Below are 27,759 nucleotides of genomic sequence, written 5' to 3'. Positions count from 1 at the left end.
AATCTATGTTTTTAACACTTAAACTGAACCTTTCTGGACCAGCAGGAAGACTAGCGAGACAAATAGACCGAGCAGGACGGGATGCTGCCCTCCTGGTTCGACTCTTAACATTTTGGGAAACCAGGAGGACGCCACCGCTGTCCTCCGAGTCCACCGACAGTCAAAAAGTGTTGTTGCAGTTTGACACAGTTGTCCCATTTTCTGATTGACTGGTGTCTACAAAATGACGCAACAAAGACGAAAACCCTGGATTTGAAACGATTTGTACTTGAGGCAGTGTTCATCTGTCAGATTAACAGGCTCGTCACCGTTAAAACGTTCATAAAACACGAGTAAAAAAAGCTCCAACGCGAAAAATATAAAATAGGCAGGGAGAGAAAAAAAAAGAAAGCACTATAGACATTATTGATAGATGATCCCAGTACAAAAACAAAGAAAAAAGTTTTTGGCATATTTTCTATACTGGTTTAAAGGGGGAAGGGACTGAATGGATGCATCACACATCGACTTTGACGTGTTTGAGTGCAGCGGTGAACAAACAACACTTTCGTCTCTTTTTCAGTTCAACTGTTTGGTTTCTGTAACTGCGACACAACCAGAAATATTATCACAGTTTCATTTTTGTAAAGATGCAGAAACAAAAATGACCTGAAATCAGTTTTAGAGCAAAACGCAACTAAATTGGTTCCTTTTTTGGGCGAAGAAAGATAGAAAAGTTACAGGTTCGGTACGTAACTTTCAGTAAATCTTTGTCATTCGTGACACCTCTCTGAGTCTGTTTCAATAACTGAAACCACGAGCGAGCGGAGCGCCTGCACGTCGGCCAAAACAGAGATAAATAATAGACCGCGGGTCTGAAAAGCCGTATTTGGGCAAATGATAAAATGAAATAAAATAAAATAAAACGCAAAACATTTTTAAGCCGTACAATAAAGGTGACTTTTGGATGTCCAGCTTCCTCAACTGACATAAATACAAATTATTTAAATGTATCTACCTTTTCTGATATTTTGGGTCATTACGGAGAAAACAATCATTGAAATTTGAGCAAACTGGATTTCTTTCAAACACACGGGAAGAAGGCAATGAACCCCGAAAGAAGAAATGAGCAAGAAATTAGAAAAAGAAACAAGAGAATTACCTGAAAATTGTTTAAATAAATACAATTAAAAACAAAATAATAGAAATTAAATAGAATTAATAAACAAGGAAGTGACCTGAAAAAGTGCTTCAAATGTAGAAAAATTCAGTAACATAATTTTAAATATGTAATAATGATATAAATTATAAATATAGCTTTAGCCAAGCTTGTTTTTTTAATGATATCGCGAGAAAAGTGACTCCAGCAAAATTTCAATAAATTTCATTTAGAAATTTGTTTCGTTGAATGATATTATTAACTACTGTAATCAGGTTTAGCGTACATATCGCTCCGATAAAATACTGTTAAATTTTAGATTTCGGATCATGTTCTTGTTTCTGAAACTTACGTAAATTAAAACGTGTCACATTCTTGTTTGTGTTGCTGTCAGACAGAAAACAAACAGTTAAACGTTCAGAGACTCACCTTTGTTTCAGATGTGTGACTTCAGTAAAAACCAAAAAAAACCTGCAATGATAATAATAATAATAATAATAATAATAATAATAATAATAATAATAATACAACATATGTACAGTGATCCCCTTGAATACTCCAAACTTACATTTATCAACAGGCATCAGCATGAAAATACTAAAATCTCCACTAGAAATGCTAATTTCTGTAGTTTTTATCTTAAATACTTTTTTCTTTGACTTTAACTCTATTAATACTGAAAAAAAGTTATTCTGTTTTTGTTTGAAGGCTCGTATGCGTTTACATACACGATGAAAACATTTTTCCTGAATTATTATGGCAAAAACATTGTTCATAAGAGAATGAGAACAAACATCTACTCAGATATATCAATATACAGTCCTTTCACTTCCATCGATCCTTTGTTTTCTGCAACTACGACTAACTCTACTGTTCTCTCTCACTATATGCAGAACAATAATTATACCTGTGTTTAAAAAAGGGAAATATCTTTTGGACCGCGCGCAGAAACTCCCGTCGTGTTCCCGCGGCGGCACTGTAATCTAACTTTTTGTAATAAATACATTAAGGCCAAGAACATTAATAAATAGAAAATAACTTAAAAAAAGAAATCTCGTAAGCACTGTAGGTGTTGGGTTTTAAAAAATACTTGAATCGAGTGGAGGATAGAGGCTCTTTTTTTTCTCAGTTTTTTGTGGCTTTTTTCAGCTCTCGGAGAAAAGATGGTTAGATAATATTCAGACAAAAAAGAAATCATCACCGCACTCGGCGACGGTAAAAAGTCGGAGCACCTGGTGGGGGGCGGGGCTAGTTGTTGGTGTCGTCCTGGCTGTGGGCGTGGCTCTTCTGCTGCAGGGGCGTGGCCGAGGGGCCCGGAGCGGCGGCTGCAATGGCGGCGGTGCTGGTGGGTTTGATCCAGGACTGGGAGAGCAGCGAGGCAGCAGCGATGGTGGCCGTGGTCGTCATGGTGACCTGGATGAGCTGGTCGCGTTGGATCAACCTGATGAGAGCTTTGAGGCGTTCGAGCGAGGCCTGAGTGTCTCTCTGCTGCCCCAACAGTCGCTCTCTCAGGTCCATACACTGCTGCAAACACAGGAAACGACACCGTCAACTTCCTGTTGATCATCAGCTCATTTTTTTGCAGGAAGTGAAAACTGTTATTACAAAGTGCACACGAAAATATTCAGTCAAAAAGTAGCATGAGCTGTCAGACCTTTAAATGCAATGTGTCTGTTCATACTCGCTGCATCACGAGAACTTTTCCAAAATTAAACATACCCTGAAAGTTTTGGAGAAATCACGGAGTCATAGGTCACTTTTTTCACAAAGCTGTAAATTAACACATGATGTGCTCAAGTGCTGTCAGAAATGTGAAAAACCAACGATATTTTCTGTTTTTTACAGTTTCTGGCTGTGATAAATTTTGTAATTTTGATCATTTTTGACGATAACATTTGGAGGGCATGTATTAAAGAAAAAAAACGCCAAAATAAATGACTGTTTTCTTAAAAAACAAACAAAAAAAAGACACTTTTTTTTAAAGAAAATTTACCAAAATATTTTCTTAAAAATCACCTACAGTATGGAAAAAATATACAAAAATATTTTCTAAATATAATATTTTATTGCCAAAAAAAAGCTCAATTTTTTTTCAAGAGAAAAAAACAAAACAAAATGAAAAAGAAAAAATAAACAAGCATAAAAAACATTTTAAAAAAACATGCCCTCCAAACCTGGCATTTTTCTTTAAAAGTCTGTGATAAAATTAATTAAAAATGCAGCCATTTAAAGTTGTATGCCCCTCCCCTAAAAAATAAAAAACATGACGCCCCTCCCCAGTGATTTGATGATCATTTGTGAAATAGAAATGAAAATTTGCCTCAAAGTCGTGGAAATATATATACACAATAATATTAGTAAGAGTATGTATGAACAGCTGGACATTAGAGTCCGGACATTTACATCACAAACATACAAATTTCACCACCTCCAAATTAAAATAATGTAATAAATGCGTCACCAAAGCTCGCTGAGTCACTGCAAAGTCTGACTCAGTTAACTCTTTTTTTTTTTCGGATGTTAAGTGTGTGTAACAGCGTGCAGACGTGTGTGTTGTGTTTACTTTGAGCATGTCGTTGAGCTTCTTGTCTTGTTCTTCCAGGTGAGCGCACTCTTTCTTCAGCTCGTTGTTTCGTCTCAGCAGCCGTCGCTTCTCCTCCTGCCTCACTGCTCACACACTCACACACACACACACACACACACACACACACACACACTTCATCAGTACAGGTATGAACGACACACACACACACACACACTCGGAGGATTCAGCTGGTTCTTACCCGTCTTGTGTGTAACGTAGGACTGAACAAAGTTCTGTGGCCACGCCATGTTTTCTTTGTTCAGGACCTGAAGACCAGAGACAAACACGTCATTTATTAATAATTAATACAGATAAATATGAAACAACACCACAGATTAATAATGTTTATTGGCAAGAAATCGTGTTTTTTCATGTTTTCTAGTTTTTATTCAACTTAAATTGCAATCGTAACACAAAATCAGATCTTTATCAGTGATTTCAGTCAGCTCATTGGACTTAAGTCGACTAGTCTGAAAAAACATTAAAATTAAATATAAAAGGCCTCATTCTTATTGTGAAAATCTGAACGCATGAGGACAGTCTTTAAAAAACAAAAACAAACCTTGTCCTAGAAGTGTCCTAAAAGTGTCCTAAAATCCGAAAATGTCCTAAAATCCGAGAAATGTCCTAAAATCCTAGAAACATCTTAAAAACCCCCAAATGGCCTAAAATCCTTAAAACATCCTAAAATCCGAGAAATGTCATAAAATCACTGAAAAGTCCAAAAGTCCCAAATATGTCATAAAATCTTTGAAACATGCTCAAATCTTAAAAATCATCTTAAAATCCAAAACGAACCCCAAAAAAACGAAACCCGTCTTAAAATCCTTGAAACGTTCTTAAATTCCAAAAATGTCCTAAAATTCAAGAAATGTCCTCAAATCCTTGAAAAGCCCAAAAGTCCCAAAAATGAAAAAATCGTAGAAAAATGCTCAAATCTTTAAAAAAAAAAAAAAAATCTTAAAATCCTTCAAACGCTCTTAAATTCCAAAAATGTCCTAAAATCTGAGAGACATCCTAAATCCCAGAAATGTCCTGAATTTTGCAAAACTGTGTTTTGATCTTTTCCAAAAAGATCAAAACTTTTTTTTTTTTTAAAGCAGCAACAACAAGAACACGACCTTCGTCCTTAAAATACGGCGAAAAGACACAGATACGACCGACACGACTAAAGAAAGCAGCATGAAGTTTTGGGTGGTACCTTCTTCTGGCACTTGGGGCAGTACCAGGGTCCTCTGGGGGGCGTTTTGAGCGGCGGGTGGAGGCAGTTGGGGTGGAAGGCTCTGGGGCAGTTGTGGCAGGGCTGCAGCTCGCCGTCCTCCTTACAGACGGCACAGTGCTCGTCATGCTCCAAGTCCTCCTGACACCGCAGGGACCGCACGGACCGCAGGGACCGCAGGGACCACACAGAGCGTTAGACCCAACACTTTACACATCATGACAGTCTTAAAAAACATCATTTTCACTAAAATATCACTTTTAAACTATTTTCAAACAGTAATCTTCAAAATAGGAAAGAAAATAAATCCGCTGTAACTCTAAACATTAATTCTAGTTAAACTGAGAATAAAAAACTGCAGCTTTGTGCTTTAAATGGATAAACTTAAGAGGAAATGACCCGCAAATGAAAAAAAAAAAAGAAAAAAAGCACAAGAAAAACAAAACTCAAACAAAAAAAAAAAACGAAAAATAAAATGAGGAAAAATGATAATAATTCCATAAAAATAATTTTAACTATATAATAATGATAATCTGGAAATGTTTCCCCCTAACTTAAAATAAAAGCATCTTCTCGTGATGCTTCAGGCAGATAATTTGAATTATCTAAAGACATAAAAAAAATCTCATAATTAACAAGAAGTTACCCCAAAAAGTCACCGTTTAGAAACCAGACACACACACACACACACACACACGCACACACAGGTGTGACATCATCAGTCATGTGACCTACCTTCCAGCAGAAATCCTCAGAGTCTTGCATGAAAATGAAGCAGAGCAGAGGTTAGTGGAGCTCGCGGAGACGCGCAGGTGAGAGCAGAAGCCATGCAGCACGACATCGACGGTGGTTAGCTTAGCTTAGCATAAAGACTGGAAGCAAAGGGAAACTGCTAGCCTGGCTCCGCCCACAGCTCACTGAGAAACATTATGAACTGCGTTTGTCGTTTTTCAGACTGAGCGGAGCAGATGAACAGAGAATGACTTTTTTTTTTTTTTCATTGTGTTTTTTTTTTTTTTGCAAAGAGTTAAAAAAAATGTAAGTCTAATAAAGCCACAATGTTCGGCCCTGAGAGGCGATGCAGAAATATTTTTGACGTTACGTCCAACATCAAGCTCCTCTGGGAGACGAGACGTCGTGTGTTTGTGTTTCGTGGGTTTGTGTGAAGTTTTGTTGTTGCCGTGTGTGTTTTTACCTCGTGCTGACAGGAAGAGCGAGCTGTTCAGGTAATGTGACGCCAGACGTTTACGCTGCAAACAAACGACCAGGAAACAACTTTAAATCCACAAACAAACTGAATACTAAATACTGAATATAAAGAACATTATATTACAATCTGTATTTCCACTTTAACGAGCAAAAGTAAATAAATAAATTACATTAAAAATAAATAAATAAATAAAAAAAAAAGGAAAGATTAAAAGAAAAATAAATAATAATAATAAATATAAATATAATAATAATTTTAAAAAATGATATTAATAAAAATAATATTAACAATAATAATAACAATAATAATAATAATAATAATAATAATGATAATAATAATAATAAAAGACCCGCTATAATAAACGTCTTAAAGGTCTTTGCTATTTGTTTGAATTTGATTAAATTATTAAAAATTTGCCAAAAATAAACGATGAGAAGTTTTTCTGACCTCTGGTTCAAAGAGGCCGCTGTAGGCCGGGTTGGCTGTGCTTCGTCTCTTCCTCTCCTGTCGCTTCGTCTGGATTTCTGTCAAAAAAACAAAAGACCCCTTTAATAAAACACCTTCAAAGCTGGAGAGAGAAAAGTTTTACTGTTGTTTTTCAACGTTTGAGAAGAGAAGTGATTCAAAAATAGGGGAAATGTCTAGAAAGTTATATTTAGAATTATAAATTAATAATTGGTTTGTCTATTTTCTAAATATATTTTGATTTATTTTTTTTATGTGGGCTTATTTTCAGGTAATTTTCTTGTAATTTTTTTTAAACTAATTTTTGGTCAAAGGGTTAAATATAGAGTGGAAAATGCAAATACATTTTTTAAAAAATAAATAAATAAATAAAAAAAAACTGGAGGAATTGCTGGTTTGGAGGGCATGTATTAAAGAAAAAAACGCCAAAATAAACGACTGTTTTCTTAAAAAACAAACAAAAAAAGACACCTTTTTTTAAAGAAAATTTACCAAAATATTTTTTAAAAATCACCTACAGTATGGAAAAAGAGGAATTTAATTAAAAATTAAATTTTTTATATAATTAAATAATTTTTTGACATTTTAAGAAAGCTTGAGAGCTTGAATTAAACTAAACGCTGCTCTGAGATCAGCAGAAACGCAAACAGGAGGAAGTGAACTCACCTTCCAGGTGTTCTGTGGTGACGAGGCCGAGGGCGACCATGAAGGCGATTTTCTGTAACACGCACGCACACACACACACACACACACACACACACACACACACACAGAGAAGATGTTAATGAAGAGGAGGTGAAGAGCGTCAGACTCTCGGCGTCTGATTCGAGAGTTCTTCACTGAAGAGAAAACGTTCCTGCTGAGCTGCAGCTGCTCGTCTCTTCACGGTTTAAATTTAAAATACGAGAAATAAAACGGAGCTGAAGATGATTATTGCGATTACCGCCTTTGATGAATAAAATAAACGTATATATTTGCAGATAAATATAAAGAAAAGTCCTGTTAAGCGAATGTTTGTGTTTGAGCATCAGTGCTGAATTTTCTCACCTCGGGTCCTCGTCTTTCTTCGGGGAGGGGGATTTCGGGGCGGGCGGGGCCTCCTGTGACGGGAGGTCAGCCTGGGCCCCCGGGGACCCGTCAGTGCTGCTGGGAGCCTGCGGCTGGATTATTATCACCTGAAAACACAAAAATACAAAAGATCAAGTTATAAAAAACATCTGCAGACGGAGAGACGAGGTAATGATTTATGAATCACATATTTAAGATTTATTATTAAAAACGCTGATTCAACTTCATTTATTTTTTCCTTCTTATCGTAACATTAATTTAACTTTTAGAAAAGTCATTTCAAAAATGTAAAAAAAATCAGATTTTTTTTTCCTTTGAATTTCATAACTAAACATTTAACCCTTTGAAACCTGGAGTGTCATCAAATTGGTGCAACTTCTTTTAAAAAAATGGGGAAAGCAACGAGTGGCTTGGTGAAAAATGTTCCACAAATTTGGAGGAAATTAGTATAAGAGATAAAATTATTTAAAAAACTTAAAAATGTCTGGGAGACAATCTAGTATTTAAAAACTAATAAGCAAAATTAGTAACATCTTTGTTAAAAAATATAATTAGCAAGAAAGAAGCAAAAACTAATAAGAAAAAAATAGAAAATGACTTTAAGAAAAAAGAATGTCCTCTTTTTTTCTGTAAGAGAATTATACATATTAATATTTCAAATAAAATAATATTTTCTTGATATTTTCCCCCTTTTTTTATACTATTTAATAATAACTAATTTTCAGATCATTTCCTCATCACCTTTTACATTTTGGTTTTTTTTTTTACAGTTTGAGGGACATTTTTTGTCAATTTTTTTTCGGGTGTCAGAGGTTTAAATGCTATTTGAAAGCAGCACATGGAAGCTGATGTGGATGCAGGTGTTAAAGGGTTAAATGTGATGATAAACGTGGATCTCAGTTGGTGTTGGTGGAGACACCAGCCTTGTTGTCAGCGCTGAAGAGCAGTGGCTGCACCTTGACGGCCTCGCTGACGGCGGACACCCCGTTGCCGGTGGCGGGGGAGGCGGCGATGATGGCGTACGCCACGCCGGCCCCCGCTGAGGCGTGCTGGGCGGGGCCGCCGGAGTCCGGGCCCCCCGACGGGCCCGCGGCGGGGGCCGGGGGCGGCGAGGCGTCGCTCTGGCCGTTGGGCTGGTGGTCGGGGCTGAAGGTGCTGTTGGCGGTGGGCAGGGTGGGGCCCCCCTGGCTCTTGGGACTGACCACGGCGGTGGCCCTCTGCAGGCTGAGAGGCTGCAGCTCCTGACACGGACTGTGGGGGAGGCTGTCGGGGATCTGGGTCTTTGGCCTGACCTGGAGGACGACCACAGAAGAAGAGAGACGTTAAACCCTTTAAAATCTGAGCAACATTGGTTTGATTTCTTTCAAAAACAGCAACTGAGCAAGACACTGCCCAAAAATGACCCAAAATCTGTAAATAAGGTATAAGAAAATCATCTTAAAATAAGATTATTTTTTTTTTTGTACAGTAATTTGAGATATGAAATAATTTTAAATATAAAAGTATTGTAAATACATTTTGGGGGACATTTCTTTCTATTTTTTGGACAATTTTCTAATAATCCTCCCCTCTTTTCTAAAACAATTTTTGGGGTAATTTTCTTGTCATCTTTTACAATTTTTTTGCAAAATGTGGGACTGTTTTTTAATATATTATTTTGCGTTGGGGTGGGATTTTTTAAAAATTCTTTATTATTTTTATGTTTTGGGGATTTTGTTCCTCTTATAATTTTGAGTTTTGGGTTGCTTTTTTTATATTTCATTTTTAATGATTTTGTGTTTTGAATAAATATTACTTTGAGTTTTTATTGTTGTTTTTTTCTTTTAGATTTGTCTGCATTTGTTTTACATTTATTTTAATAATTTTAATAATAATTGATTTTTTTAAGTACCACTTCCAAAGCAAGACTTGTAACAGAGTATTTTCAGAGGGTTGTACTAGTACTTTTACTTAAGTAAAGGATCTGAATACTTCCTCCCCTACTGCTTATTTCAGGGACATAAACCTGAACTCAACATTTAAACCGCTCTCACACTGAGACACACACACACACTCGTGGTCACTTGTGTGTGTCGTCCAGACGTGAGCAGACTGCTGATGCTTCCTGTCGTCCAATCAGAGGCCGGAGAGTCGACCTCTGCGGGGAGTCATAACAGCAGATATCCGTCTTCACGCTCGCCGACACATTAAAGATCATTTGTGCCGTTTGAGTCACTCTGAGGCTCGCCGTGTTTTCTGCCGCCACCTGCTGAACGAGTGACGACACTGCAGACGCAAATATGACCTCTGAAGGAACAAACGGCTGATTTTTACACAATTTAGTCACGTCATTTTTCATTTATTTAGCTTTTATTCATTTTTAAAAATGTGCTGCAAACTAATATTATTTTTACTGTTTAAGTCAATTATTAAGCAAAAAATGCATTTTTTTTCTAAAAGTTTCTCCAATGTTTTTTTCTGTTTTTTTCAGTTTTTATATCAAAGTAAACTGAATATTTTTGAGTTTTTGTCAAACAAAATGAGAGATCTAAGTCTCTGAAAATTGATTTGATTTCTTTTAAAAAATGTGGTTGGATAAGAACAACTTCACAATAAAAGGCTCCAAAATGAACAAGATATTAGTAAAAAGTTACCAAAAAAATTATTAAAATAAGCACAAAAACAGTTAATTAAAAAACAACAAAAATAACAAAGAAAAATGACAAAAATATATTTTTTTTTTTTTTATATTTATATTAATGACTTTATACAATTATTGAATTTGTTTTTATATTTTAATTGAATTATAAATATAGCTTTCTGGATTTTTTTTTAATAATATGTGTTTCATTTCATTGTCACCTTTTACCAATTTTCTGCAGTTTGGACATTTTTTTCACAAGTTGCTTGTTATGTTATGGAAAATGTATATCACGGATATGACCTGGAAAAAGTGCCTAAAATATCATAATAATTTTATAACATAACTTTAAATATGTTAATGATAATTTTTTCCCTTGATTTTTATTTTTTTTCTTAGACATTTTTCCCTAGCTTTTAAATAATGTCTATCATTATATTCTAATATCCTCAAATGTTTATAACATTTCTTACCAAGTTGCTTGTTTGCCTTTTTTTCATGTTTTTGAGAGAAATCAAACCAATTTTCTCTAGTTTCAGAGGTTTTTAAATGCTTGTGAAAGGCGTCTCACTGCAGCACAAGAAAACGGATGCTGATCCACGTGTTAAAGGGTTAAAGACATCACACTGAACTCTGGGAAAGTGTTAAAGTCTGACTGATTAAGGCAACAATGTGATGTTTCCCATCACGACAAACTTTACCTTTTTTTTTTTTTACCTCACTATTATTAAAAAGCAAAGAAATAAATGTTTTGTGTGATAAATATTCTGAATATTAAAGCCTCTCACACACACACACACACACACACACACACACACACAGACAGTATAAATGAATGTCCCTCCACACAGGTGTTTACAGGACTGTAATAACTCTGAATAAGGTGCTGAGGGTTACCTGAGGTAGCACGGTGGCTGCTTGTCCTGCCAGCCGGTGCAGGGAGCTGACTTGAGGCACCTTGATGGGCACAGCAGTGAGAGTTCCCAGCATCTGAAACACACACAAACACTTAAATAAATCATCACTTCAACAAGTATTTCACTGCCGGAAACAGATGTTCTTTTCAGAGGACTGGGCCGTCTCTGAAGACACTAAAAGAAGTCGGTGCTACATGACCGCAGCAAAACGAGGCTGCTGCGTTCGCTTTTGCAGAAAAATAATAAATAAGTGAGTCCAGCTGACGATGGCAGACGCGGAAAACACGGCCGCTAAAAACATCCGGAAATGCTTCATCGAGAAGGAGGACACAGCAAGGAAGAGACAAACGCAGATGCTGAGGTAAGGATGCCGGACATTAGAGATGGCAAATTTGAAACTTTGAAACATGTCAACGCTTTCAAACCGTCGTTTTGAAACGTTTTGAAACGTACGTGTGTTGAATATTTTCAATAAAGTCTGAAAACTGTGGCTGTTCTGTTTGCTCTGTTCCTGTAGTGGGCGTGGTTTAGACACGTGGGCGTGGTTTGTATTGCGTGGGCGTGGTTTATATTGGTGGGCGTGGTTCCGGGATTCTGCCATCCTTCAGCTGGATATACTTGGAATAAGTAAAAAAGACAAACAGACAAAAGATCGAGGATTTTTCATTAAATTCGTTGTTTTTCAGGACAAACCAACTGGAAGCAAACTGGAGGAAAACTTCTGGAAATTTTTCACCAAATACAACAAAAACAAAAAGTCTGAGCAGCAGATTAACATTGAAAAGTGCAAAGTTTAGAGCTGATTTTTCTCAGTATGATTCCAGCCTGTTTCTAATAGATTTTTGAGCACTTTTAAGTCTTTTTTATGTTGCGTCTGACTGTAAAAATACTACTAAAAATACTGTCAAAAGAAAGAAAATGATTTCTTCCTGCATCATATTTTTCTCATATGGACTCTGTCAAAACTCAAACTGCCCTTCGACTCTTCGGCCTTAAACTTGAGCTGCAGTTTTTCTCCTGAAGCCTCCAGTCATTTCCTGTCTTTCTCTGCAGAGTTTATGTTCGCTGGGAATCGCCAAAAGCGTGAGATTTTCAATTTTTTATCCACTTTTCTTTTGTCTCTTCCTGCTCTGTGACACTTTGTATTAACTGTGTTGTGACTGATGACAAACGGAAACAAAACTTTGGTGACTGAACCCTTTGAAACCTGAAAGAATTGGCTAGATTTTTATTTTTCAGAAACATAATGATACTGATAAATCACCTAAAAATAAGCCAGAGAAAATTGAAAATAAATCAAAAAATAAAAATAAAATTACTTAAAAATAAGTACAAATGAAAAATGAAAAAAAGTAAACGTTACCTCAAAAATGCAAAAAATAAAATAAAATAATAAATTTATTAATTTTGTGTAACAAATGTTTTAAAAAGACATATGTACTTGATATTTTCCTAGTTTTTATTTATTTATTTATTCATTTATTTTTTCCTTCTTTTTTTTTCTTTTGCAGAATATTTCTTGCCAGTTTGCTCACTGTCTTTTTTCCTCCATGTTTCATTTAAAAAAAAAAAACAATTTCTTTAGGCTTCAAAGGTTTTAAATGCCTGTAAAAGGCATCTGAACGCAGCCCAAAAAAAGGTTTCAAAAGGTTAAACTGCAATTCACCTGCTCAAAAAGCAACATCTAATCCCACAATAATTTGAATTATCTGTTTTAGTTCTGAGAATAAATAAAAGAAAAAATAAAAGAATAAAACGTAAATCTTCCTTGTTAGACCACAGAGGAGCGACATCACCGTGTCGCCTCTGATTCTGCGTCTGTGATTGGCCGACACTTCCCGTCAATCTAAACCGAACCTGGACCAGTTAAACCAGTTAAACCAGTAAACGAAGCTCAACGACGATCACAATCTCCTCCACGTTTCCTCTCAGCCGCTCGACTCCGACAGAAATCAGGAGCAAAGTTTTCTCCTCCTCCCCCCTCTGGATCACAGCTCACCCCGCCTCCCCTCCTTTCTTCTTCTGTGAAAATCCCTTCGTTCCATTGTATTGTGCTGCAGAGCGGCTCGGAGAGAGGAGGAGGGAGGAGGACGAGGAGGACGAGGAGGAGGAGGAGGGGGGAGGCAAGGCCTGTTCCCATGGCAACTGCAGAGATGAAAATTCTTGCAGTGCGAGGGCTTTCATTTTCGTAATTGCTTCCTCTTTTCTCCAAACCTAAGCACCTTCTCTTTAGGGGGCTCCTCCCCCTCCTCCCCCTCCTCCCCCTCCTCCCCCTCCTCCTCTTCCTCCTCTTCCTCCTCCTCTCCGGTGTGAGCACTGAACACAACCTTGGATCACTGATTTCCTGTTTTTTTCCCCAAATACTAAAGTCAATACTGTCGCTGAGACAGACGACAGCTCTGCAGCAAACACTGAGTCGTCCTCTTCGGCCCAAAGTTTCAAAAAACTGCAGTTTTAATCCAGAGAGTCATGAAAGTATGTATTTATATATGTAGTTATGAAAGTGCTGTACTGCACAGATACCTCAACTCGCTTTGTTTGGGGGCCACTTCGTTAAATGACAGAAGACCAGGGGCCAGATACACGTTTCTAGGATTTTAGGAAGTTTCTCAGGTTTTAGGACGCTTCTAGGATTTTAGGACATTTTAGGATTGGAGTGCATTTGTAGGATTTTGGGACATTTCATGGAATTGATGACATTTCCAGGATTTTAGGACGCTTTTAGGATTTTAACAAGGCTTTAATGACGTTTCAGGACATTTCTAAGATTTTAAGACATTTCTCGAAATTACTAGGATTTTAGGACATGTTGAGGGTTTAAGGACATTTTTAGGAATTCAAGACATTTTTAGGATTTTAGGGCACTTGATTAATGGCATCTGACTTTAGGACGTTTCTAGGATTTTAGAACATTAGGGGCTGAGCTTTTTTTTTACATAAACAAGCTCGTTTTTGATGCTGTTTTTTTGGCACCTTTTGTGTACTAAAAGTACAAAAACAATTCCCACTGTGCATAACTTTATATTTATTGTGAAGTACATAATGATTGGGGGGCTGTAAGTTGAGTATAACTGGTGTTTTGTGTTGGTGCCGTTAGTAAGAAACAGAATCGCGAAGAGCAGAAAGTGTTTTTAGCTTTGGGAGTTTCATTCATGTTTTTGTACTGTTAGTATACATAAGGTGTCAGAGTGCATAAAACAGCATCAAAACAGAGCTTGTTTATCAAAAAAAGTGCGAGTGGAGGATCGTCCGCACCCCCGACAGAGGTCCTACTGAGACCCTAATGTCCTAAAATATAAGAAATGTCCTAAAATCCTAGAAACATGCATGAGGCTGCTGTGACTGGTTCCTGGCCTCCTGTCAAATGGATATTTAAAGTTTTAAAAGTAAAAGCACCAGATGCAGAAAAATCTATGAGTGAAATGAATGAATGAAAATAAATAATAAATCAATTAAAATTAATTTAAAAAAGACTCGCAACCCAATCACCCCCCAAAAAAAAGTAATTGTACATTTTCTTCAACGTTTTGCAGCTGAAAACTTGAAACTTTACATTTTAACAACACCGTGGTGAACGTTCGGTTTCGGTTTAGACACTAAAACAACTTGGCTTTGGTTAAGAAATTTTGAAATTTTGGCTTAAAATACTCAGTTTTGGGGACACAATCGCAGGTTCAACATCAGTGTCTCAGTACAAATATGCTTCATATCATTTCCAGGACAGAAAAGAAAAACCAGATTAAAACAGTGACAATAAGCGAAGGAAAGTGAACTTTTAGCATTAAATCATCACACCGCAAGAAAAAGTTTGAGCCGAGCTTTTCAGAAAACAATTTGATTAAAAAGATGTCAGCTGTGAGACGATGAAGCAGCCAGTCAGACGGAGGGAGGAGATTACAGAGAAACATGGATCTAAACTCTGTCATCGCAGCAGCAGAGGAGGGAGGAGGAGGAGGAGGAGGAGGAGGAGGAGGAGGAGGAGGAGGAGGAGGGAGGAGGAGGAGGAGGAGGAGGAGGAAGAGGAGGAAGAGGAAGAGGAGGAGGAGGTGGAAGTGCACACGCAGCAGCCGAGGACAAAATGTTTCATCTTTTTGTGTCTGCAGACGAGAGTCTGACTTCACCAACATGTGGATCTGTTTTAACTTTACGCATCGGCTTTTTTAATATTTGTGTATTTTTTTGTGTCTTTCAGTTTTTTGTAAAAAAAAAAAAAAAAAAAAAAAAAAACTGTTGAAAAATGTCACACAAATAAACTCCGTCCTTGAAGTATTGATTTGTGAAGTCGGCTCTGCATTACCTCATAATGATGATGCAACTCTGGCAACAGTGACTGCAGACTTTTTGGTCACTTGAAAAATTACACAACTCCAATAAGTTTAAAGAGTCGACTAATAAATGTTTATTCCCGACTGAAGTGAATGGAAGCCGATTAGAGTCTGGAAAGCTGCACGGTTAGTAAAGTCTTTGAATGTTTGAAAGTAAATGGGATTTTTTTGTTTTGTTTTCTTAAAAAAAAAATGGCTTAGTTTCTTTCAAAAAAAAATCATGGGAATAAGGCAATGATCACCAAAACAATACTCATAAAAATAAAAAGAAGAAAAAAAATTAGCTGAAAATAAGCAACAAAAAAACAAACAAGAAAGTGACCTTAAAAAATGCTAAATATTAAAATAAATAAGATATATGCACTTTTCTGTTTATATAATAATAATAAAAATAACATACATAGTTTTGAGGACATTTTCAATATATTTTTTTTAATTTACTTTATTTTTATTTTATTCTTTTATTTTTTTTCTATTTTATATTAATTTATTCTATCTAATAATTCCACTCAGCTAATTTTCAGGATATTTTATTGTCATCTTCTTGTTTTACAAATTTTCTGAAACATTTATACATTAATATATATTTAATATATTTGTTTAAGTCAATGAGAAATGATGATTATGAGGTTGTGCTTGTTTGTTTGGTGTGTTGGTAAATATGTGTTGTTTTGTTTTGTTATTAATATTGTGGCTTTGTTTTTTGTTCTTTAAATCTTAATGAAAATAATATAAAAATAAATAAATAACATACACCATTAAAAACAATGTTGAAAAGCACCATTAGGCACCTATTTAGCAAACACACGAGAGTCCTGAACATCTACAAGTTACATTTCCTCAAACATTAAAAAACACGCAGCCAACATTGTTCAAACCGCCATAAATTTGGTTTAAATTCTGGAAATGAGTAAGAAAAGTGCAGAAAGTGATGCTGAACACATGCAGAATATTTGGACTTGTTTGAATGCTGCAGTTATAAATAGCAGACCTGATCTTTTCTGACTTTAAAGAGGATTTAAGGTGACAGACTGCAGATTTTTGCGACCTGGAGCAGCTCTGCTGGTTCCTGCATGTCCTCTCTGCTGTGTTATAAATAAAGCACATACAGGATTACAGAGAGAAGTGTACACACTCTGTGTTTGTACAGATCACACAGCTCTGCAGACGTCACCCACACTCTGACGCCGTTGTTCCCGCGGCCGCCAGCAGAGGACGCCGCCTCGAGGCCACGTCAGCTCTCTCCGCTCCCCCTCTTCATCTCCACCATGAAGAAGCTTTTCATTTCATTCATGCTCCGAGCCGCCAGAGATGAACTCGGTATGATAATGAAGCTGAGAGGAGAGTCAGGCTGCGTTCACAAGCAGCAGCAACACGCTTTACATCCTCAGCGCTTCTTTCAGCCGCTGTGTTAACTATCAGGCCTCATTCCTGTTTTTACAATATGGATGTAATAAGTCTGGGAATGATATGAGATGGAGCAAATAACATAAATATAAAATTATAATAGAGCTTAAACAAATATCTATTAATTTTCAGCTATTAAATCAATTGCCAACTAATTTGATAAAAGATAAATCAGTGAGTATTTTTAATTTTATTATTTTAAATGTGAATATTTTCTGTTTTTTTCCCTCATCTATAAAAGTAAACTAAATATTTTGTATCTATTTGGGATTTTGGGAAATAGAGATTAACTTTTTTTTTTTTTTTTTTTTTTTTTACCATTTTGTGACATTTTATAGACATTAATCTATTTTTAAAAAATAACAGTTTGGTGCTGCCCTAATTTATTATAACTTTTTTTATTTTTTGTTAATTCAGTTATTTAACTCATGATATATCTATATATATATATATATATATATATCTTACGCATTTATAGCTGAAGGCAGCTGAAAACAGGTATGTTAAAATGTGAAAATATATTGAAATAGAAATGAACTGCGTAAGACACTAACATTAAAATATATATTTTAAAAATATATATATATATATTTAATTTTTTTTTAAGTATCATCATGCCTTTGTATTCTAATAATTTCCTTCAAAGCCCTTTACAGTACACATCTACGTATGATTATGTTATAATACTGAAAGTGAAGGAAAGTACTGTCATTAAATGCCTTTTATTTATATAAATTACTACAAAATAAAAGATGTTAGGAGTTTCCTCCACCAACATAAATCTTCAATAGCTTTTTCTGGGAAACGAAAAAAAAAAAAAAATATTCTTTATTTGTCTTCACTTTTACTGTAATTAGTAAATAATCACATGACCATTTACTGGAAACTTGTTTAAAAATTTGAAGTTACATATTAACTCCTTAAAAAAGGGAAGAGAAGGAGCTGGAAATTACAAATCCACTGAGGAAAAAGACTCACTTTATGAAAACGCAGAGAAAGAGTCTGATTATGTTTAATAAACTTATCAATGAATCAGCTGATTGTTTCCGCTCTGGATGCCACTGAAGCTCAGTCTGCTGATGTGTTGCCATGGTAACGTGGTTCCTCGCCTCATTCAGCAAATGTTACAACCTTCCTCAAATACCCCGAGATTTTCCTCCACCTGGGACTTTCTCCAGGACCCCTGGAATCTCGCCAAGGACTACCAGATGTTTCTCAAGGACTTGGACAAAATCTAGAACCCCCTCAAGGACCACCAGAACCGGCTCAAGAAATTTTGAAAAACAACAAAACTAGCTGAAAGATATATCAGCCAGACCACCAGAACACGGTAGTCTGAAGTTTCTGCAGAACCACTAGAACCTCTGTCATGACCCCCTTAAACTTTTTCCATGACCCCTGGAATCTCCTCAAGGACCACTGAAATCTTTTTACCTATAAACACTGACAAAACCTCTGGGACCTCTAGAAACCCCTAAACCTATTTAAGGCCACTAAAACTTTATCCAGGTTCATCACACACTCTTAAATGAACCCTGGAATAACTTCTAAGACCTCTAGATCCTTGAATGTTCTCCACGACCACAGAAACTTGCTCAAGAAAGAAAAAAAATACCAAAACTAGCTGAAAAATAACCAAATAATTCACACAAAACTTGTTTGTCAAACATTCAGAAAAACCTTGAGAACCTCCAAAAAGACCACAAGAACTTTCTCTGCCCATAACGTGTGTTCAAACACTTGTCAGAAAAAGAGTTCAGAAAAATCTGGAGAACCTCCTAAAGGACCCCCAGTACTTGCTCAAAGACTCATAAAACTTTACTCTGAAGGTCTTTGAAGCATGAGTAGAACTCTCTCCAAGATCTCATCATCCTCTGTTATCAATAAAACATTTTTGGTACACCTGAAACCCTACAAGGAACCCAGAGAACCTCTTCTCCACACCTGAAACCCTAACGGGAACCGTTAGAACCTCTTCTGTACAATTGAAACCCTAAAGGGAACCCAGAAAACCTCTTTTGTACAACTGAAACTCTAAAAAGGAACACCTGGAACCTCTTCTGTAAACCTGAAACCCTCTAAGGAACCTAAAGAACCTCTAATGTACATCTGAAACCATATAAGGAATCATTAGAACCTCTTCTGTGTAATTGAAACCCTAAAGAGAACCTATAGAACTTCTTCTGTACACCTGAAACCATGTAAGGAACCCATAAAGAAGAACCTATTTGGTAAACCTGAAAGCCTATAAAGAACCCACAGAACCTTTTTTTCAGTACACTTGGAACCCTATAAGACACATAGAACCCATTTTAGGACCACTGAAAGCTTTTTTAATGACCCCTGCTGTAGGAAAATCCAGAAGGACCACCAACACTTTCTCCAGAACCCTTGAGATCCCCAGAACCTCTTTCACGACCTTGACAACCAACCGAAGGACTGTAACAGAAACTCGGCCTCAAAACAAACTCAATAATTGATATTTTCACAGACACGAGTTAAGTTTCAACTCCCTGATTTCAATTTATAGTTTTTAAATAAATGTTTTACAAATTAAAACCAGATCTCGAGCTGAAATACAACTCTGAGGTTCCTCGTTGTTTCACCTACATTCTGCCTGAACCGTGTCGAACTGAACACGCTGTAGCCACGCAGGTTAACGTGTTCGCCGTGTGCTCAGGTGACTCTCGCTCTCATAATGGTTCATTTTTCCACGCCACATGTTGTTCTGGACTCAGTGTGTTTAGTTTTTAGTCATTCACAGCTCTGAGTGGGAACGCGGACCCTCGGAGGGGCCATCTGACGATCCTCCGCGGCTTTGACGAGACTCGGAGGCGGATGGCAGAGATGACCTTGGCTGCTGTTTAAAGAGGATAAAGACGTCTTTTAGAAGGCGGCGAGATGGAGAGCCATGAAAGAGAGGCAGGATCAGCGTTAAAGCTGCAGACTTTTCAAACACGCTCTGCCTCCTCCGAGCTTCTCTTTGTTCCTCTGCTTCAAGCTAAACACGACTGCTACTCCAATCACAAACATCTCCTCTCATCTACATGTGCTTAAGACGCTTATTCCCTCAAAATAAACTATTATATCTGAAAACTCGGGATATGCACAGGGGATTTTCTGTGGATTTATTAGATCTGATTTTAAAAAAAAAAGTATAAATATGTATGTGTGTTACGTGTAGACCTGTTCTCAAAATATTTAAAGATTTTTTTATTTCTAAACTGTCTTTTGTTTTATTTTTACTTTTTTATATGATAACCTTTTTATATCTTTGACATTGTTTTACATTAAAAATGTAATGAATACATTCCCACACATTTTCATGGACAAGATTTTAAAACTTCTCCAAAACTTTTCAAGGACCCTTATTTTTTTTTTCGTCCCGCTTGCACGGAGTTTTTTCAAACGAATCAGATTAAATCTCTACTCAAACATAATTTCAGGAAGCTGGCAAACATGGTAACAGAAAAATGAAGATATGTACGGTAAGCAAAACGTCTTAAAACATATCAGAGCGATGTTTAGTCAACTTTTTTAGTCGAGTTTTTTTTTTTCTACTAATTTCATGACTTTTACAGGTCTGGAAAACGTGATTACGAAATTCCATGACTATGGTGAGTGGGGCGTCACTTACCGAATACCTCTATGAAAGTTTAGGAAAGTATTCGAACATAAAAAATGTTACATACTGCCTAAGCCTAAAGGCAGCTTTATTTGTTGTATATTTTTAGAAAATTGTTCTTTATTAACCTTGAGCAACTTAAGAAGAAATGAACCAAAACCAAAAAAAAATAAGAAATGAGTTAACAAAACAAAACAAAGCGAGACGAGACGAGGAGAAATGAAACAAAAAAGCAAGAAAATTACCTGAAAATTAGAAAAAAAAATTGAAAAGTAAAAACAGAAATAAACAAGGAAACCACTGCGGAAAAATAGCTTAAAAAATAGTAAATAGCAGAAATAGTTATCTGGACATTTTTTCCTACCTTTTAAAAAACAATTTAATCAATTCAATTTTTTGTTTCTTGCTGCGTTTTCCCGCATTTTGAGACAAATCAAACTAATTTGTTTGGGGTTAAAGGTTTTAAATTCGTGTGAAAAGTGTCTGAATGCAGCACAAGAAAAATGATGTCCGTACAGGTGTGAAAGGGTTAAAAAAGATAAGTTTGGAAAAGTATGGAATTAAAAAGAAAAAACAGATCACACCATAAGCCCTCACACAGAAACAAGTGTGTGTGTGTGTGTGTGTGTGTGTGTGTGTGCATGTGTATGTGTGTGTGTGTGTGTGTGTGTGTGTGTGTGTGTGTGTGTCAGAGTTCACTGAAGTGCTGAAACAATGCAGCTTTAACGCGTGCACTCATGCAGAGCAGCAGTCCCATTACACCTCATTATTGATCTCCAAATTAGTGGCCAGGTGGTCTGAGGGACCTGCCCCCCCCCCCCCCCCGGCCCACACAGCAGCCAGGCCGGCCTCTGATTGGCCGAGCCTTTGTGACTGGATTGATGGAGGCAGCAGAAGCGTGGAGGCCTGCAGGAGGGGTTTGTTTCCTTTTATTGCCTCATGCACGCATGCAGGCAGCTGGGTGAGGAGCGCCCGCTCCCTCTGAACAATACGGCCATAAAGAGCCCGGAGACAATCCCGCCGCCTGACCCGCTCACCTCCGCCGCCCGACGGGGAGGGTGGAGACAGAGAGGGATTCTGCTGAGGACGATGGGAGGACGACGGGGGGAGGAGGAGGGGGGGGTCTGAGCTCCTCCAAAGTGACACATTGATGAAACACGGCGGCTTTATCGCAGCCAGCGTCTGCGTTTGAGTCGGAGCCTCGGACCTGCTCTGCATCCTAACCGCAGACTCACAAAGCAGCGTTACATCCGCCAGGAGTCGGCCAATCAGAGACCTCCGAGGGGCGTCTGGATCCTGATGTGACTCGACAAAACTTGTGAACCTCATCAACCATCGACTCTCACCCTCCCCCTCCGGGCTCAACGCGTTACATCACACCTTTTTTTGGATTATTATCTCTGCACACGTTCTTCATGTTTTAATCTCTTTAAATCTGGAGCGACATCACTTTTCTTGTGCTGCTTTCAGACGCTTTTCACGCATATTTAATGTTTAAATCAGAAGCAAATTGGTGCGATTTCCTTAAAACATACAATTTCTGAAGAATTGTTCAACAAACTGCAGGAAAGTAATAGATTTAGAAACTTATTTTAAAAACATAGGGTAAACTGTCGAAGGAAAAAAGGAAAAAAGCTAGGGGAAAATGATCATAATTACATATTTAAACGTGCTGCATTTTTTTTTTTTTTTAAAGCACTTTTTACTGGTCATTTCCCTGTTCTTTCTTTCATTTTCTCTTTACAAATTTTCAGGTAATTTTCTTTATTTCTTTCTCTAATTTTCAGTAATTTCCTTGTACTTTTTGCAAATTTCTTGCAAATCTTTTGGTCATTTCTTCTTCCGTTGCTCATTGCTTTCTTCCATGTTTTTGAAAGAAATCAAGCCGATTTGCTCATGTTTCAATGGGGTTAAACTGTGAATATTTGCACATTTTACTGGTTAATATTTTACAGGTTCCATTCTCATGTTTCAAATATTGCTCAGCTCTTTTCATTTAAAAAAAAATCATTTATATTTTAATATTTTAATTGATTTTTTTTTTCTATTTTCTGTTTATGATTTTCAGCTTTTGTAGATTTTATTTGTTGTTGCAAATAAATTCCTGGTGTGTGAAAACTCATCTGGTATCAAAGTATTTTCCTCCGTCCTTAAACCTCTCTCACTGTGCGACGTAGAACCACCGCTTTAGAGCCACGACACAAAATATCGCCACGTTTCTTTCACGTTCATCACCTTTCGTCAGCCCAGAATCACACAGTGGATACCAGGTTTTACTATGATGCTGTACGCAGAGAGGTCACATACTCACAGAGATTACTTTAATCTACATTTACTTCAATATTTCACTTTGGTCACGTTTTGTATTAACATCCTTCTTGTCGTGCGAAATATAAAAAACACTAAAAGCAGAAATGCACAAGACGTCCCCTTTGAGTTCATCTTTAGGCAAAAATTTTTATTCTCTGTCTTTGGCCTCTGAAAGATTTCGGATTATAAATTCTGTGTTATATCACAATTAAGTGAATATGTTTGGTTCTTCGACAAAAGAAGATATCTGGAGACATCAGTTTGGCCTCTGGGAAAATGAAATGGGCATTTTTTTTTACTAGTTTCTGATTTAAAAGTTAATTTAAAAAATAAAAATCAATGAATAATGATAGTAATGGTTATCTGCAGCTATTATTAAAGACATACAGTATTTGTATCCCATTTAACTGCATATATCTAAAACTCAAATTCAGGTTTCTAAGGGGTAACGATCCATTCAGTCGAAGACTCTGAAGTGAATCAGGCCGGATTTGAGCAGCTGAACACTGATGATTTTTTGAAACTTCATTAAGTCACGCTCACAGAGCCAAAGAATAAAAGAGAGATGAACTCTTTTCTGTCCTCACGCAGCGTTTGATGAAAATCTGTTTGAAGGTTTCCTGCTAACAGACACGTTCTGACTTATATAAGACGTGTTGATGGACTGAGAGTCAGATCTGCCGGACGGACAGAGGGATCATAAAGCCGGAGCCAGAGGGCCCCGAGGCTCAGCCCTCCTCTCTCTATGGTGCCGTGCAATTACAGTAATAGTGTGGAGGCTGCCAGTGTTGAGCGTGAAGCTCTGATCCCCGGCTGTGTGCTGATGGAGGTGATGGTGCTGAATACAGAGTGTGGAGGAGACGAGACGCTGTGGCCTGAATCCTAACAGACACTCAGAGGAGGAAGACAACGTCTCTGAGTCAGACAGAGGACACGGAGAATTTAGATTTCCTCCGTTTGTTTCACAGCTGTCCAAACCATGACTTGTGTCTTACGCGTCATCATAAAGATCACACATTACGCAAGAATTACGTTATTTTTGCTTCTGGTTTGTGACATGTTTAATGTTGATCTCTCAAACCTTCAGATTTTAGAGCAATGCTGCTTTTCTGCCTCCCATCAGTCACCCCTCTCCACACACACACACACACACACACGGATTAAACACTATAGATCAAGGGTACTCAACTTATGGCCCACAAGCCAAATCTGGGCCCCGATAGAGGTCCTAGCTAAGCCTCTGATGTTCTTAATTACAGGAAACGTCCTAAAATCCCAGAAATGACCAGAAATTCAAGAAACATCCGAACTTCAAGAAACTGAAATCCTAGAAATGTCCTAAAATCCTAAAATGTCCTCACATCCTAGAAATGTCCTACAATCCTAGAAATGTCCTAAAATCCTAGAAATGTCCTAAAATCCTAAATGTGTCCTACATCCTAAAATCCTAGAAATCCTAAATGTGTCCTGAAATTCTAGAAAAGTCCTAAAATCTTGAAAGGTCCAAAAATCAGAGAAATGTCCTAACATCCTAGAAATCTCCTAAAATGAAAAACCTAAATATGTCCAACAATCCTAGAAACATCCTAAAATCAGAGAAATGTCCTAAAAATTCAAAAATCAGAGAAATGTCCCAAAATCAGAGAAATGTCCTAAAATCCTAGCGACATGTGTGGGACTCTGTGACTGGCCCCTGGCCTCCTGCCATTTTGCAAAAGTGGCCCCAGAGCAGAGCGGGTTGAGTTTCCGTGCACTACGACAAACACGTATGAATTCAAAAAGTTGAAGATGCTGCGGGATGCTGTTGATGCCATCTGAAAGTTTAAAAAACATGCTGGCTGTGTCACCACACGACTGTAGAAAAGACTGTTTTCTGTTTGACTATGTAAAAAAAAACAAAAAACTTCAAAGTGAAGAAAATGTTGATCAACAGCCTCCGAACTGTCTTCAGTGGAGCTGTTACATAAATGGTTATGTAGCTACACGATAACTAAACTGCACAACAATGACGAAATATGACGTATATATATTCACATGATCAAAAATAAACCAACATGGGCCCACACAGTGGGACACAAACTCCAGTCTCCTGAGTGAAAGTCCTGTGCTTTGTCCATTCATCCACCAGGACATCCTCTTAATGTGGACTTTATCGCTCTACAGAGAGACCGAGCGCAACATTCTCTAAAAACCACGCCCACTGGAGTTGATGTAGACGTCTCATCGCTTTTCACAACCCAAAAAATAAACCGTCTATAAACTGTATTTCTACTAAAACACACGAATTTGCTTTTTTTGTGGCAAAAATAACATCAGCATTAACACAGGGTCTGAATGGACTATTATTGGACGTGGAAACAACGCCACCATCTGGCTTTTTGGCATCCTGCCAAGACCACGTCCAAAAGAAACACGACAAAGCTTCTGGAGAATCTTAAAAAAACATAATATTTGTAATACTAAACACGACAAGTGGACTGCTATTGGTGGGTAAAATTGGTGAAATGCACCTTTACTAATTTGTGCAGCATTTGAGTGAAATTGCTGAAATGAATGAAGCAAAAGTTACTGAATGCAGTTTTGACATTATCGTCCTTGTTGTTTCAGCGTCTGCGGGACTTCAACTATCGTCCCCCAGCAGGTGAGTTAGCCCCTCCCCCTCCCTCCCCCCTCCCTGCAGGTGTTCCAGGTGTTGTGCAGTCGGAGGCTTTTTACCTGAGAGAGGGAGGCAGCTCTCCGGCTCTCCTGCTGCTGAACGGGTGGACTCCGGCGGCCGCCACCCTGCCGCCCGTCTGGAGGTTGATGGGGGACGTCTGCAGCGGCTCCGAGCTCGCCGCCTTCTGTCCGTTAATGTGTGCGGTCACCATGGAAACGGGAGCCTTGGCCGGCACCACGGAGATGGCGATGCCCTGGCTGGGAGGCTTGATGAGAGACAGCGGCTTAGTCGACCCTACAGGACAACTTCTGACTGCCAGCTTCTGCAGAGACACACGGAGGAGAGAGAAAAAACACTGTCAGGGTATTTTGTACACACTGGACGGCTCTCTTCTACTAAAACTACCATCAGCAGTATTCATAGTACTCACACCAACATCTGTGAATCAATCTGTGCACAGAAAATATTACAGTTTGTTTTGAAACAAAGAAAACTAAATGAATAAAAACGTTTTATTTAACGAGCGACTGAAACTAAAACAGTTATTACTACTACAATCACTACAGTACAACTGCAATCTTTCTACCACTACTACTACAACTACTAATATCTGCCACTGTTACAACAACTATTCCCTCAATGGTTTCTAATAGTCATAGTGGTTTTATTCTCAGTAGTGACAGTACAAATACTTCAGTTACAGTATTGCCACTATTGCTACTAAACCTTCTACTATTAGTAGTACTGCTGCCGCTACTACAACTGATACTATAACTACTGTTACTACAACTACTACTGTTCCTGCTAATCACAGAACTACTAGTGACTGGTCTTACTGGTACTTAATTAGTAGCTACACAGCAGCACTAATGTACTACAGCTACTACTACTACACACACTACCACCTCTGTTACTACAACTATTCCAACTACAGTTACCATTACTGCAAGTATTTTTACTGTTATACAAGAATAACTATTACTGCTATTTAACACTTTAACGGAAAGCTTTACTACCACTGTTAGTGCTACTAGTACTGACAACTCTACATGTATAACCTTTATTATTACTGCAACTACTGGTACTTCATTCTTGATTCAATACTTGATTCAAGTATTCAAATACCGCTGCTTCTTCTACTGTTGCTACTGCTATTATTGTTGCATTATTACTACTGTTGCTACAAGTATTATCTCTATTACTTAACTACTGCGAGTGTTTTTCAATTACAACTACTGTTACTATTACTTCAAGTGTAAGTACTGACACTACTAATACTAATACTGCTGATTTCACTACTACTTCAACTAATACAAGTACAACTATTACTGCTGCTGACACTTCATACACAACTGATCCTTATATTTCTACTGCTACTACCACCACAAGTAGTAAAGTTAAAGCTACATACATGTATTAATTTTAGTGCTGGTGCTAGTACTTCAACTACATTCAAGTGTTAAAGCACTTCTCAATTACTACAACTATTACAATTGTGTTACTGCTATTAGTACAACTATAAGTATTAGTTACTACTACCGCTAGTTTCCATTATAGCTACTACTACTACTACAACCATTACTGTTTAATTTATATTTTTGTGACATTAAATTATAAGAAACATTAAAAATATGACATTTTCTGTTAAAAGTTAAAATTAAAAACATATCCCTAACTGTTACTTTGCAGATATTATTTTAATATTATTTGATACGATATGATAGGACGACGATACGATACGACGATGCGATGCGATACGATACGATACGATACGATACGATACGATGCGATGCGATACGATACGATGCAATTTGATTTGATTTGATTTCAAACATGTAAAAAGGGGAAGAGATAAATTATTATACAAAAGCAGATGGACAAAAAAAGTTATATTACAGACTATGAAAAACATGAAGCAAAAGAAACGGTCAAAAACACGATGACTTGGTTTACATATTTGAAAAGAAGTGAGATGTACAAACTTATTTAAACCCCTTCTTATCAAATGTGTGTGCATGTAATAAATCCAACAGATTTACCTTTTTAAACGTTCACCTCTCAGACTTATTGCTATCAGCAGAGCTACAGGCCTTTTTTTTTTTTTTGCTCAGTTTTGTGCTGCAGTCAGTAGAAAGCAGCTCTACTGTGTCTCTATTTGACTCTCTAATGTGAAACGCAGAATCAGTCTGGCAGCAGTTCAGCTCAGTTCAGCATC

General features: G+C 37.3%; 1 protein-coding gene across 1 annotated transcript in view; it reads right to left on the bottom strand.

Moving 5' to 3' along the window:
- Positions 1-2,270: 2,270 nt before the first annotated feature.
- phf21b (PHD finger protein 21B) overlaps positions 2,271-27,759 on the bottom strand; it is a 107,941-nt gene continuing 82,452 nt past the window's right edge. The window contains exons 4-16 of the mRNA XM_042511745.1: positions 25,610-25,866; positions 11,202-11,298; positions 8,641-8,976; positions 7,664-7,791; positions 7,388-7,496; positions 7,283-7,334; positions 6,599-6,675; positions 6,137-6,191; positions 5,677-5,699; positions 4,924-5,082; positions 3,922-3,988; positions 3,702-3,805; positions 2,271-2,662 (exon numbers count right to left, since the gene is read on the bottom strand). Of these exons, the coding sequence (XP_042367679.1) occupies positions 2,387-2,662; positions 3,702-3,805; positions 3,922-3,988; positions 4,924-5,082; positions 5,677-5,699; positions 6,137-6,191; positions 6,599-6,675; positions 7,283-7,334; positions 7,388-7,496; positions 7,664-7,791; positions 8,641-8,976; positions 11,202-11,298; positions 25,610-25,866 (1,740 nt within the window). The 3' untranslated portion in view covers positions 2,271-2,386. The remainder of the gene's footprint in view (positions 2,663-3,701; positions 3,806-3,921; positions 3,989-4,923; positions 5,083-5,676; positions 5,700-6,136; positions 6,192-6,598; positions 6,676-7,282; positions 7,335-7,387; positions 7,497-7,663; positions 7,792-8,640; positions 8,977-11,201; positions 11,299-25,609; positions 25,867-27,759) is intronic.

This window comes from Plectropomus leopardus, chromosome 22 (genome assembly GCF_008729295.1).
Source record: "Plectropomus leopardus isolate mb chromosome 22, YSFRI_Pleo_2.0, whole genome shotgun sequence".
NCBI classification, from domain to species: Eukaryota; Metazoa; Chordata; class Actinopteri; order Perciformes; family Serranidae; genus Plectropomus; species Plectropomus leopardus.
This window is presented reverse-complemented; position numbering and strand designations above follow the sequence as displayed.